Genomic DNA, 12472 nt, shown 5'->3' with positions numbered 1-12472 from the left:
ATGGAAAGACACCCTAGTATTCATGGATTTGAAAAATTACTATTGTTAGAATGTCCACATTTTTTGAGGTCATCTTTAGAGTCGATGCAACCCCTATTAAAATCTTGAAGATATTTTTTAAAGAAATAGAAAAAAATAATTCTAAAATTCATACAGAACTGGGCCAGCAGGTAGCATGTGGTTAAGGTAGTTGGACCCCACATAACTGACTACACCCAGTGACTTGAAAAACACTCTAGGCCTGTGTCTGTATAAGCCCAAAATCCCAAGAGGAGAAAGGAGGAAAAGGGACTACAGCGTGTCCGTCCCTCCTAGGGGATGCTCTCTCTTTCCTTCTCTCTTTCTTTCTGTCTCTCTCCAGCGAGTGCACATACCCTGTAAAAAATAAAGAAAAAAAATGTCTGTATAGAACTACAAGACCCAACAATCCTAAGCAATTTTGAGCAAGTACAATAAAGCTAGAGGTAACACACTTCTTGATTTCAACATTTTCCACAAAGCTACAATAACCAAAAGAGTATGATGCTGATCAAAAAAAAAAAAGATATATAGAACAGAAAGAACAGAAATAAATCCATGGATATACAGTTAAGTGATCTTTGATAAGGGTGCCAAAAATACACAATGAGGGCTGGACAATAGCACAGGAGTAAAACACAAGACTCTGTGAAGCTGACCCACATAAGAGGTTGCCAGGTTTGTGTCCAGGGATTAACCAAGCACATTTGTGCCCATGATCCAGGACTAGGTAAAGATGAAGACAGATGGCAGCATCAAGACACCGTTGAGGCTGCTGTCTCTCTGTATGTCTCACTCATGGATGAGATGAAAAGACTTTAAAAGTGACGGAGGGGGATCCACAATAGGAAAAGAATAGTCTCTCTTCAATAAATGGTGCTCAAGGAACTGGATACACACATGCAAAAGCGTAAAATTAAACCTTCACCTTATAGCCTAATCTCTTTTAATTAACTTAAACAGATTAGATTTAAACATAATAGCTGAAGTTGTAAGATCCTTTAAAAAAAAATGAGGAAAAACTTTTTCACACTAGTCTTGGCAATGATTTCTTATATATGACATGAAAAGCATAGGCAATGAAAGCAAAAAGACAAGTAGGAATACATCAAACTAAAAAAGGTTCTGAAATGCAATGGAAACAATCAACAGAGTGAAACAGAAATCTATGAAATGGGAGAAAATATATCAGGCAAAGGGTTAATTTCGAAAATATATAACAAACTCCTACAACTCAACAGCAAAAAAACAACCTGAATAAAAAATGAGCAAAGGACTTGAAGAGACAAAGACATACAAATGACCAACAAATAAATACAAAACGGCTTAAATCTCTAATCATCAGGGAAATGAAAAAAAAAAAACCACAATGAGATTATCATTTCACACCTATTACAATAACTATCTTGGAAAAAAAATACAAGTGATGTGAGGTGGTAGAAAAATGGCAACCTTTGTACACTGCTGTTGGGAATGTGAATGGTACAGCCACTACGGAAAATGGTACAGAGGTTCTTCGAAAAACTAAAAATAGTCCTACCATATGATCCTGTAATTCCACTTCCAAATATATATTAGAAAGAATTGAAATCAGAATCTCAAAGTGATACTGCACTCCCATGTTCACCGCAGCATTATTCACAAGAGCTGTGATGTAGAAACAAGCCAAATGTCCTTTATCATCAGATGGATCAAGAAAATGTGACATATACACACAACAGAATACTAATCAGCCTTAAAAAGGAAGACAACTATATCACTTGTGACAACATGGATGGACTTGAAAACATTATGCTAAGTTAGTCAGCCTCAGAAAGAAAAACACTCATGATTCCTCTAATATGAGGCATCAAACCTAGAGAAGTAGACAATAGATGGTGATTACCAGGAAAAGGGAAAGGGAGAAGCAGAGAACTGTCCAATTAATATAAAGTTAATATTTTTTTGGGGGGGGGAGGTTTTTGGTATAGGGTGCATGCGCTCACCAGAAAGACAGAGACAGAGAGACAGAAAGCAAGAAATAACCCACCAGGGGGATAGCCATGCTGCAATCCCTTCTCCATTCTCCTCTTGGGATCTTGGGCATGCACGCACATGCGCCCGGCGTGAGTTTAAGCCACCAGATCCGGGACTCGAACCACGGTTGACTACCTGGGAGTCCAGCGACATAGCCATTATGCTACCTGCTGGTCCCAATATAAAGTTATAGTTTTATAAGATGAGTAGGTTACAGAGATCTGCTATAAGACATAGTGACTACAATTAACAATAATGTATTGCACCCTAAAAAATTTGGTAGGAAGGTAAATCTCACGTTTAGTGTTCTTACCAAAAACAAAAAAGAATAAGCAAAAAAGGAACACAAAGAAACTTTCAGAGGTGATGGATAAGTTTATTGCCTTGACTATGGTGATGGCAACATGAGTATTGTCATGTACCACACAATGATGTTTTGGTATGACAAATGACAGACTGCATATACAATGGCGGTCTCAGATGATTACAAAGGAGATGGGACCAGCAGTTAGCGTAATGGCTATGTCACTGGACTCCCATGTAGTCAACAGTGGTTCGAGTCTCGGACCCGGTGGCTTAAAACTCACGCTGGGCACATGTGCATGTGTGCCTAAGATCCCAAGAGGAGAATGGAGGAGAAGGGATTGTGGTGTGGCCAAGCCCCCTGGTGAGTGATTTCTCACTTTCCCTCTCTCTCTGTCTGTATGGTGAGCACACGCGCCCTACAGCAAAAACCTACTACTAGTAAAAATGTATACCATATACAATTATGTACTGCCTGTGGTATTTGATAATGATATATGACCATGTTACAAGCTTATACTTTTAATTATTATTTTTAAATTTTATTTTTATAAAGCAAAAACTATAGCTTTTCAATTTTTAGAATATATGCCCTCTGCTTAGTAAAAGAAAATTACTATAGAACAATAAGCCATGTTATACCAGCAGCAGCCTCATGTATTTCAATGTTTGCCACATTCCTTGACTGCATCATTTTCTCTTGTGCTTGTTCTAATCCTGTGTTATTTTGGCTTCCATATGCAGTGCCCACCACAATCATGGTCATTCCAGTGGGACAAGATGTGAAGGTGGAAGACAGGGATAGTAATGATCCTGAACATATTTATTCCTAGGCAAATGTGTGTACATCTGAGTTTTTAACAAAAAAGTTTAAACAGTAAAAAGAAAATATTTTTAAAAGAGATAAAAGCTTATAGTATATACAATGAAAGAAAATATTTTTGTTTAGCTGTACAATGAATGTTTCTGTTTTAAGCTCAATGTTATTATAAAACAGTCCAAAAGTTCAGAAGAAAAGGTTTTTAAAGGAAAAAAGTTAAAATAATCTAAAAGAAAAAAAAATTAGTGTAGCCTAACTGTACAAGGAGTCTTAAAAAGATTTTAGAAAATGTATATTATAAAATAATTATGGTTAAATTTCAAAGGTATTTTTGCACAATAATAAATTCATTTTAATTCCATTTTTCCATGAACTTTATGAAGTCCTGCTGCACAGGGTCTGTAAGTCTACAATAATGTATGGTAATATCTTATGCTTTCACATTCACTCATCACTCACTCACTGACTCACCTATAGCAACTTTCACTACAAACAAGGAAAGCATAAATGAATGTCTCCTTAACTTTGGTAAAGAGAAAAGGCTTTCTAGTCATAACATGAAATCGAGATAAAATGTTTAAAAAGAACAATAAATTCAATTGCATGGAGAGAGGAAGAAAGATCCCTTATATAGCAATACACACACACACACACACACACACACACACACACACACTTTATATATGAAGTTAAAATACTACATATATATCACAGGTTAAGATTGATTCCATAATAAAATACTCTTCAGATTTCATGGGGAAAACCCAATTTTAAAAATAGAAAAAAGGACAATCCACACACCCATGTAGACAAATAAAAAGGACCTTGTACAGATGAAAAAAGATGTTTAACTGCACTCAAAATAAGGAGACTGTAAATTAAAATTACAATGAGATATAATTTCTCATGTATCAAATGAACAAAAATTTCAAAAGAAAAGCATTTTTTGTAGGCAAGGTTGTGGGGAAATAGGCACATATATTACTAGAAAGTATGCAAATATGTATACCATTATGGAGACTAATATAGCAGTATCAAATTAAAGAACTACACATTTGTTTGTTTGACTAAGTAGCCCCACTTAATTTACTGTTATGTCTCTAATATGGAAATACAAATGGTGCACCAAGTTATTCATAGTAGTCCTCTTAGAGACTGCAAATTATTGAGAACTTAAATACCCATAATATTGTAATTAAATCAATTTTTCCATATTATGCAGCTGTTAGAAGGATGAGAAAAATCTCTGAAATGATATGAAATGATTCTCAGAAAATATAGTTGAAAGAAAAAGCAAAGTACCAATTATTCTAATATACTACCATTTGTGTAAGAAAGAAACCATGAAAATTATAAGTATATGCTCATTTGTGCAAAACAAACTCAGAAAAAGTTAACCAGAACATTAATGAGGTTGATTATCTACAGGAAATAAGTAGAAACAGAACAGAAGAATAGCTAATACACTTCTATATTTCTGACTTTTGGAACCATGTTACTATTTCACAGAATAAAAATATTTTCTTGTCACTGTGTTTTTTTGTTGTTGTTTTTTGTTTGTTTGTTTGTTTGTTTGTTTGTTTTTGGCCAGAGGGCACATGTGCTTGCCAAAGCGAGAAAGACAGAGGGGAGAGAAAGCATTTCCCAGTGGAGCTTGGTCACCCTGCAGTCTCTTCTCCATTTCTCCTCCAGTCAGGAATTGGAAGCACACATGCTCACACACTCAGCACGTTTTCAAGTCACTGAGGCCAGGATTCAAACTGCCAGTCACATAGGATCTGGCTCCCTTAATTACCAAGCCACAGGGCCACACCTATAAATTATTATTATTTTTAAAACAAAAATCAGAGGGTAAAGTTCATATAAGGGATACATACATATATAAACAAATGAACCAAACTATTTCAAATGAATAGTCTATATTAGAGGGTAAAATTAAATTTAAAAAAAATTAAAAAAAAAAATTAACCAAAATACTTTCTGAACAAAATATATGGGGCCATATACCTTTCAAAAAAAAAAAAAAAGTACAAAATACTGAACTCTTGGTAGGCCCAATTCTACCCCTGGGGTACAAGTTCGGAGTTCTGAAACCACATGTGAATTCTAGGATTGAGCAAATTATGTAAATGTATTGTGGATAATGGAAAACAGACTTTTCTATTGAGAAAAATGAGTTACTAAAGGAAAGAGGAAAAGCTGGAGTGAACTCTCTGGTGTTGCTGTGGAATTGAAAGTATGAACTTTTACAGAATACATGCAAAGAAAGAAAGAAATGCATGCATAAACATTAGCTGTGTGTTTGTGTGTGTGAGACCACTTGGGTTTGTAGACCTACTGTCCAGGTCTATTGACTGAGAGGATCTAGTTCCAACTTGAAAGGGTTTCACTGGCCACATTTGGGGCAATTTGAGTATCAAAATAAATGATTAAGTATTATAACCCAGGGACCAATAGTTAGGGCACTAGCCTCCACATGACCAACCCAACTACAGTTCAAGTCCCAGACCCAGCAACTTGAAACTTACACCAGCTGCATGTGCATGAAGAATGAAGGAGGAGGGATTGCAGTGTTGCCATCTCCCCTAGGGGGGTGATTTCTCACTTTCCCTCTCTTTGTCTTAGTCTCTCTGTCTCTCTGGTGAGTACACACACCCTCTGGCAAAAAACCTTTGGGAAATAATATATATAATCCATTTAATAAAACTCAATAGTTCATACTAATTATATAAATAAAGAGAGAAGAGAAAAACTCTTTATATTCCTTACAGTAGAATCTCAACTAATAAAGAAGGAATAAACAGAAATTAGAAAATAACCATTTGACAGTCATTATTAGAATAATTGATTCAAACATGACTCATCGATGCATGCTACTACTAACTGATATAAGTATGATGAAAATATATTCTTTCCATATTCTAAAGTATCTCCTCACAGAATTATTATAAATTACAAAAGGAAAAATAGTAACTCTACAGTAAAGAAATCTTACAAATACTACCTTAAGAGATGTAAGTCAACATCATCATTAATGGGACAAAGAGACATCATAGGCCCTCTGATATAATGATGTAAAACATCTTTTCTATGATATTCCTGAAAGAAATGAATATTCTGAATCTAAGAGACCTTATGGAGGAAACAATAGTCAAACCCAAATAAATCGTTTATAACTATGAATGTCATGAAAGACAGTAACAGCAGAACTACTCTTGGTAATAAGGGACTACAGATAACTAAATACATGACCAAGAATTTTCATTCACTGTAATGAACCTTACTGGAGCAACTGAAGTTACTTCAATAAGAACTGTATGTTAAAAGTACTATTGATATATTAATTTCCTAATTTTCATATCTCTTCTGAGATCACATAAGCAAATGTCCTTGAATTTGCAAAATGTACAATGAATAATTTAGGGATAAAGGAACATCATGCTTAGAAGTTGTACTCACACATTTCGAGACAAAATCGGCTGTGTATATAGGAAAAAAATTATAAAGCAAGTGTGGTAAATATTAATAATTTGGACATTTAGATGAAAGGTATAAGGGAATTCTTTGTATTATTTGGCAATTTTAAGTCTGAAATTATTTCAACATAAAAAAGTAGTAAGAATCAGATGATGTATGTATATACAAAATGGAAAATTCATATGTGTGTTGTGATGAGAAAAGAAAAAAAAATTTATAATAATAATAAAAAAAAAGATTACACATCATAAAAAAAAAGTAGTAAGAATCAGATGATGTATGTATATACAAAAATAATTCTGAAATTATAAAATGCTATGAGCATATCACTATTTTCTACAGATGATCAGACAAATCTATATTTATTAACTATTCACATACCTATAGAATCTTAATATGAGGAAAGTGATCGATAAAACACTATAGTTATCATAACACTGGATCAAGGCTATCTATCCTGTAAATAAATTCGTTTAAAAAACATAGTACCCAATACACAATTTATTAAAGTCAAGATTCTAGATGCTCCCTTTTCTTATTATTTTATTTTCTTGACTCACATAGTTTAATTTTGGACAACATTAATCAATATTCTCTGTAATGTATGACTTGTTAAAAGTGTTACAATTCCCAATGAAGACAATCACAGGTATTATTACGTGTAGCTCCCTGCCACCTAATATGAACCATTTTCTATTATTTAAATGTTTGTTTTCAGATTTCTACAATTCATTTACATAGGCATATATCCTCATCCTTTAATGAAAGTAGTACTGACAGAATCTATGTTTATAACCTTCTTAAAAAAGAATAATGACAAAAGACATAATGAATAAGGTAGACTGCTAAAAATAATCAACACTTGGTTCCCTAAAAAGGAAAGGTGAGTAAAGAAAAGATACACACCAAATTTGACCCCCCCCCAATTTTTTTAAACATAGCAATACATATAACATATACCAAAAAATCAAAATGTTAAATATCTGTGGTAAAATGATATGTTAGAAAGCAAAACTGATCAGGACCAGCAGTTAGCGTAATGGTTATATCGCTGGACTCCCATGTAGTTGACTGTGGTTCAAGTCCCGGACCCGGTGGCTTAAACTCACACCAGGTGCATGTGTGCACGTGCCTAAGATCCCGAGAGGAGAATGGAGGAGAAGGGACTGCAGCGTGGTCATCCTCCTGGGGGGGTGATTTCTTGCTTTCTATCTCTCTGTATCGCTCTATCTTTCTGGCAAGCACATGTGCCCTACAGCAAAACCCTCTCAAAAAAAAAAAAAGATTAACAAAAAGCATAACTTTCTTTAAATACCAGTAATAAATAGAAAATACTATTTTTTAAAACAATGTCTTTCATGGAAGCAACAAAAAAATTACTAAACATCTACAGATGAATTATTAGGTCATCGGTAAAGTCATAAAATAATTCTCTATGTTTTTCTATGCAAAAATGTGTCATGACTTTCCTGGTGAGCCAATATAATGCAATCATTTCAGAATGAGTAAAACCAATCTTTCCCTTTCTTGAGAGGGAGAGAGAGGATGTGGTTTAATATAGTGACAGAAATATGACTGATGTTCTGAGAATCCGATACTGTATTATGGAGAGAATACTATGAGAGAAAAAGAAGGGAGGAGTTTGATATATTGATAATATTTAGTATGGCACTCTGGAGTCAGACTGTCTAGATTCCCATCCTTCTTTGCCCATCCATCCACTTGCTATCTGTGTGACATTGGACAAGCTAATTTAGAATCTTTTTATTTAGGGTTCCTTATCTAAATAATAATTGTCAATTAAACAGCACTAATGGTAAAGATTACATAAAACTATTTATATGAAAAACACCCAAATAATATGGATTTGATTATGTATTTGTTATCATTAACTACTAATCAAAAAAAAAAAATCCTGAATGTGTGGATATTTAATAGACAAACAGAATTAATGTAGAGATTCTGACATAAAATTATATAGAATTTTCTAGTTCAAAAGCAATAAGGGCTCAAGGAATTCATAACAAGATCCACATGGCTGACTGGAAACATAGAGGAAGAATCTGACTTCAGTCTGCATACAAGCACAGGATTTACAAAGTAAGAGAATGGGCGTGACAGAAAGGAAGCTATATAAAAGCAGATAAGCAATAAAGACTGATGTATTTCAAGGATAGTGACACAGACAGTTTGGAAAGCTAAGTATTTGGGGAAAAACAGCAAGATTATGAAAGCTCCTAAGTATATAAACTGAACTAGGCAGATTTATTTTTTAGCCTATAAAAAACTGTAGAAGGTTTGTGTGCAAGAGAGACAATATGACCAAGAAGAACTTTTGAGATTCTTCTAATATTGGTATTGCACAGGAGATTGGAAGGGAAAAGACCAAAGGTAGAAGCTTACTAGTGGTAAAACCAAATAATGAGACTGACTAGAATAGCAGAGATGACAAAAGGAAAGAAGAGATATATCATCAAGGCAGTAAGAGAGAAAAAGAAAAATCAGCCAGGTTTGACAATAACTTGATATTAGGAATGAGAATAGAATACTCATTACACAGTGAATAATAAAATCATTGGAATGAAAACTCAAATCCAAATGACTGAAAACCAACAGGAAGGATTTTTACTGGGTCTTAAAAGCTAAGTCAGAGGCTAGCAGGCAGAGTGGAGGTTAAGGCAACTTGATCCCATATGGCCAACTCAACGGTTTGAGTCCTGAACTCAGGGGTTTGGAAAACACACCCAACATGTCTTCCACCACCACCACCCCAGAGACTGATTTCTCGCTTCCTCTTTTCTCTCTTCCTCTCCCCCCACCCCAACTCTGTCTCTTTCTAGAGCACACATACCCTATAGCAAAATTTAAGGGAAAAAAAAGCTAAGCCAGGGTTAGATGTGAAGCCTTGACAATTTGAAATAACAATGCAACACTGGGATTCACTATGGGGGCCAGCAGGTGGCATGGTAGTTAAGGGTGCTGGATTCTCACATTGGCCGACCATGGTTCAAGTCCCGGACCTGGCGATTTCCTTCCTCTCTCTCTCCCACCCCTCCTGGTCAAATTAAAACAAATAAATAAATAAATAAAGTTAAATAATATAATTCTTTTAAAAAAATATTTATTATACATTTGGCAATGTAAGACTACATTGGCAAAGTCTTATTAGAGAGGTGAGAACTGGAAACAAACTTCAGAATAAAGAAAAACAACCTTTGGAAGGTTCTAGACAGATAATAGACTGTGTGCTACTTAAGAGCAGTGATCACTTCTTAATTTATTTTTATATCACTAATGTTTAATGTAATTCTCAGCACGTGCGAAGCTCTCTGTAAAATTTCACAGAGGAGGGAAAGATACAGAACTGAGTAAGGCTGCATAGCTTGTTAACTGTAGAACTTCACTATAGAACAACACAGAGAAGACATCTGAACTCCATGCATATGACCTTTTAAGGAGATGGCATAAGAAATGAAAATAAATGTAAAGAACTAAACTTTCAGAATTATTGGTTTCTAACAGAAGAAGGAAAAGTAACAAAGGAAGACAGTAAATAAAAATGAGTTATGTGAGAATGACAATGTTGCACCACAGATTACAGGAATTTTTAAGGACAGGAAGGCTAGTCAACTGTATCAAATGCATATAATAGGCTACAGGTCCCTACAACATAAGACACAAGTAGGAGAGGTCACTTTTTTTAAATATAAATTTAAATTTTTTAAATTACATTTCACAGGACTTTAAACACTCACAGCAAGTGGATAATAAAAGTAATATTGCAATCTTTGGTAAATTTTATCTCTACAAAATTTATGAGTACAAATAAAGTCACTATAGTAGTTGAGTTGAACAAAAAAAATCACAAAATAGATGAAATATGAATCAAAAGTGGCGAATGAAAAAGAATCATTTACATATATTAAGAGAGCAATAAAAGAGGTCTTACCTTAAATCTCTTGTCCTGTAATACTTTCTTGATGGCAACCAGTTCTCCTGAATCACAAAGTTTGGCTTGATAAACCACACCAAACGACCCATTTCCAATCACTTTAGTGTCTGTATAGCTGACTTCTTGTGGCCTGTCTGGACCCTGCCCAGGAGTTGCCACCACTGTGGTCACCTTGCTGCCATCCTTGTCTCCTAAAGGAAGGCAGAGATTTTTTTTTTTAATAAAATAAAACTAGAACCATAAAGAAACAGATGAAAAAAACTGTTAAAGTGTACAAAGTAAACTAAATTCTTTAATACAAATTATATTCAATTTATCCCATTTCAAGTCCACAGACCTCCCTAAGTAGTACACCAGCATATACATGCAACATGATCCAAGCTGGCTGAAGGTTCTCCAAGTCAAGACTCTTTTATGGGCACTGTCTCTGCTGGCATGCGTGTGTGTACTCAGGGAATAAATAAACTTTTTAAAAATATATTCTAATAAATAAAAGTAATGGGAAGATGATTAAATGTGTCAAAAGCCAAAGAGCAAATGGTAGACCCATCAGGTTTTGATCATATCTATCCAACTCTAGTTCTTTCCTCAAGGCTTATTTTAACTGAATATAAAATATGCATAACCCAAACTGTCTAAATATGCCAATCCATTAAAATCATTCTACCTTTAGGAAGATAAGGCTTTGAGTTGTTGCTTCCTTGTATTTTATTTCTTTTTTTTAACAAAGCAGGAGAATACCTCTCAGAGAAAAATAGTATGGAGGAAAAAATGTTAATTTGGGAGGAACCAGCAGTTAGTGTAATGGCTATGTTGCTGGACTCCCACGTAGTCGACCGCGGTTTGCATCCCGGACCCGGTGGCTTAAAACTCACGCCAGGCGCGTGTGCGTGCGTGCCCAAGATCCCGAGAGGAGAATGGAGAAGAAGGGATTGAGGCGTGACCATCCCCCCTGGGGGGTGATTTCTCACTTTCTGTCTCTATGTCTCTCTTTGTCTGGCGAGCACATGCGCCCTATAATGAAAATCTCTCCAAAAAAAAAAAAAAAAAGAATGTTAATTTGGGGTTAAAGGACGAAAAACCTAAGAGGAAAAAAAATCAACTTAACTTATTCTTAACTCAGCCCCATTTACAAGAAGCTTACTGGCTCTGGGGTCTCTGCTCACTCATATCTTTTCTACTTACCTTTTATGCCTTTCCTTACCCCTGGCAGCTATCCAAAGGCCCTCTTCAATTCTAGCTCAAGAGCCGCCTCCTATTTGACAGGGCAGTGTCCACAACCTCCATCTTGTTCTCTGAATTCTTCTACTATTTTAAACTGTACTATGCTACCTAGTGCCTGATTTGAAAAAGCCTTAAATTGTACTTTTAATGGTTTCAGAATACATAGATTCTAGATCCTAGAATCATCTTGAAAAAGCAATTATGTCTTCAGCTTCTTTTCTCTTCCTTGACATACCTAAAATCAATTCTCAGTAAACTCAACTTATGTTCAGTGATTAAACTGCACTTTTCCCCTTCTGCTACTCTCTCTCATTCTATCAATTTTATCTTTTAAATGCTAATTGAATTCATACTAGTCTAATTTTAAAAAGTTACACAATACTTATAAATATTTTCTCTACCAGATATAAATCGCTAGATAAATGAATATCCAAATGTTAGTGGTATATAATAGGCAATATTTACAGCCACTTAAATTCACAGATGCATTAAAATAGACTGAGGTTAATATACAATATCTGTAACTGATTAACTCTCTTGTTTACAAGAGGATCTTCATAATAGATTAAAAAGCAATGAGTGATTTCTACATAAAATAGCTAGATGAATTATAGGCAGTTTGTATCACATCATGTCTTTTTTTTTTTTTTTTTTGTTTTTGC

At 34.7% G+C, this 12472-nt stretch overlaps 1 protein-coding gene across 6 annotated transcripts in view; it reads right to left on the bottom strand.

The window, feature by feature from the left end:
* Positions 1 to 12472, bottom strand: part of GSK3B (glycogen synthase kinase 3 beta) — a 216446-nt gene that overhangs the window by 115931 nt on the left and 88043 nt on the right. For all 6 annotated transcript variants that reach the window (XM_006165983.3, XM_006165985.3, XM_006165986.3 and 3 more), the window contains exon 2: positions 10584 to 10777. In XM_006165983.3, coding sequence (XP_006166045.1) covers positions 10584 to 10777 — 194 coding nt within the window. The remainder of the gene's footprint in view (positions 1 to 10583; positions 10778 to 12472) is intronic.

This window comes from Tupaia chinensis, unplaced genomic scaffold (genome assembly GCF_000334495.1).
Source record: "Tupaia chinensis unplaced genomic scaffold, TupChi_1.0 Scaffold144135_1, whole genome shotgun sequence".
NCBI lineage: Eukaryota > Metazoa > Chordata > Mammalia > Scandentia > Tupaiidae > Tupaia > Tupaia belangeri.
This window is presented reverse-complemented; position numbering and strand designations above follow the sequence as displayed.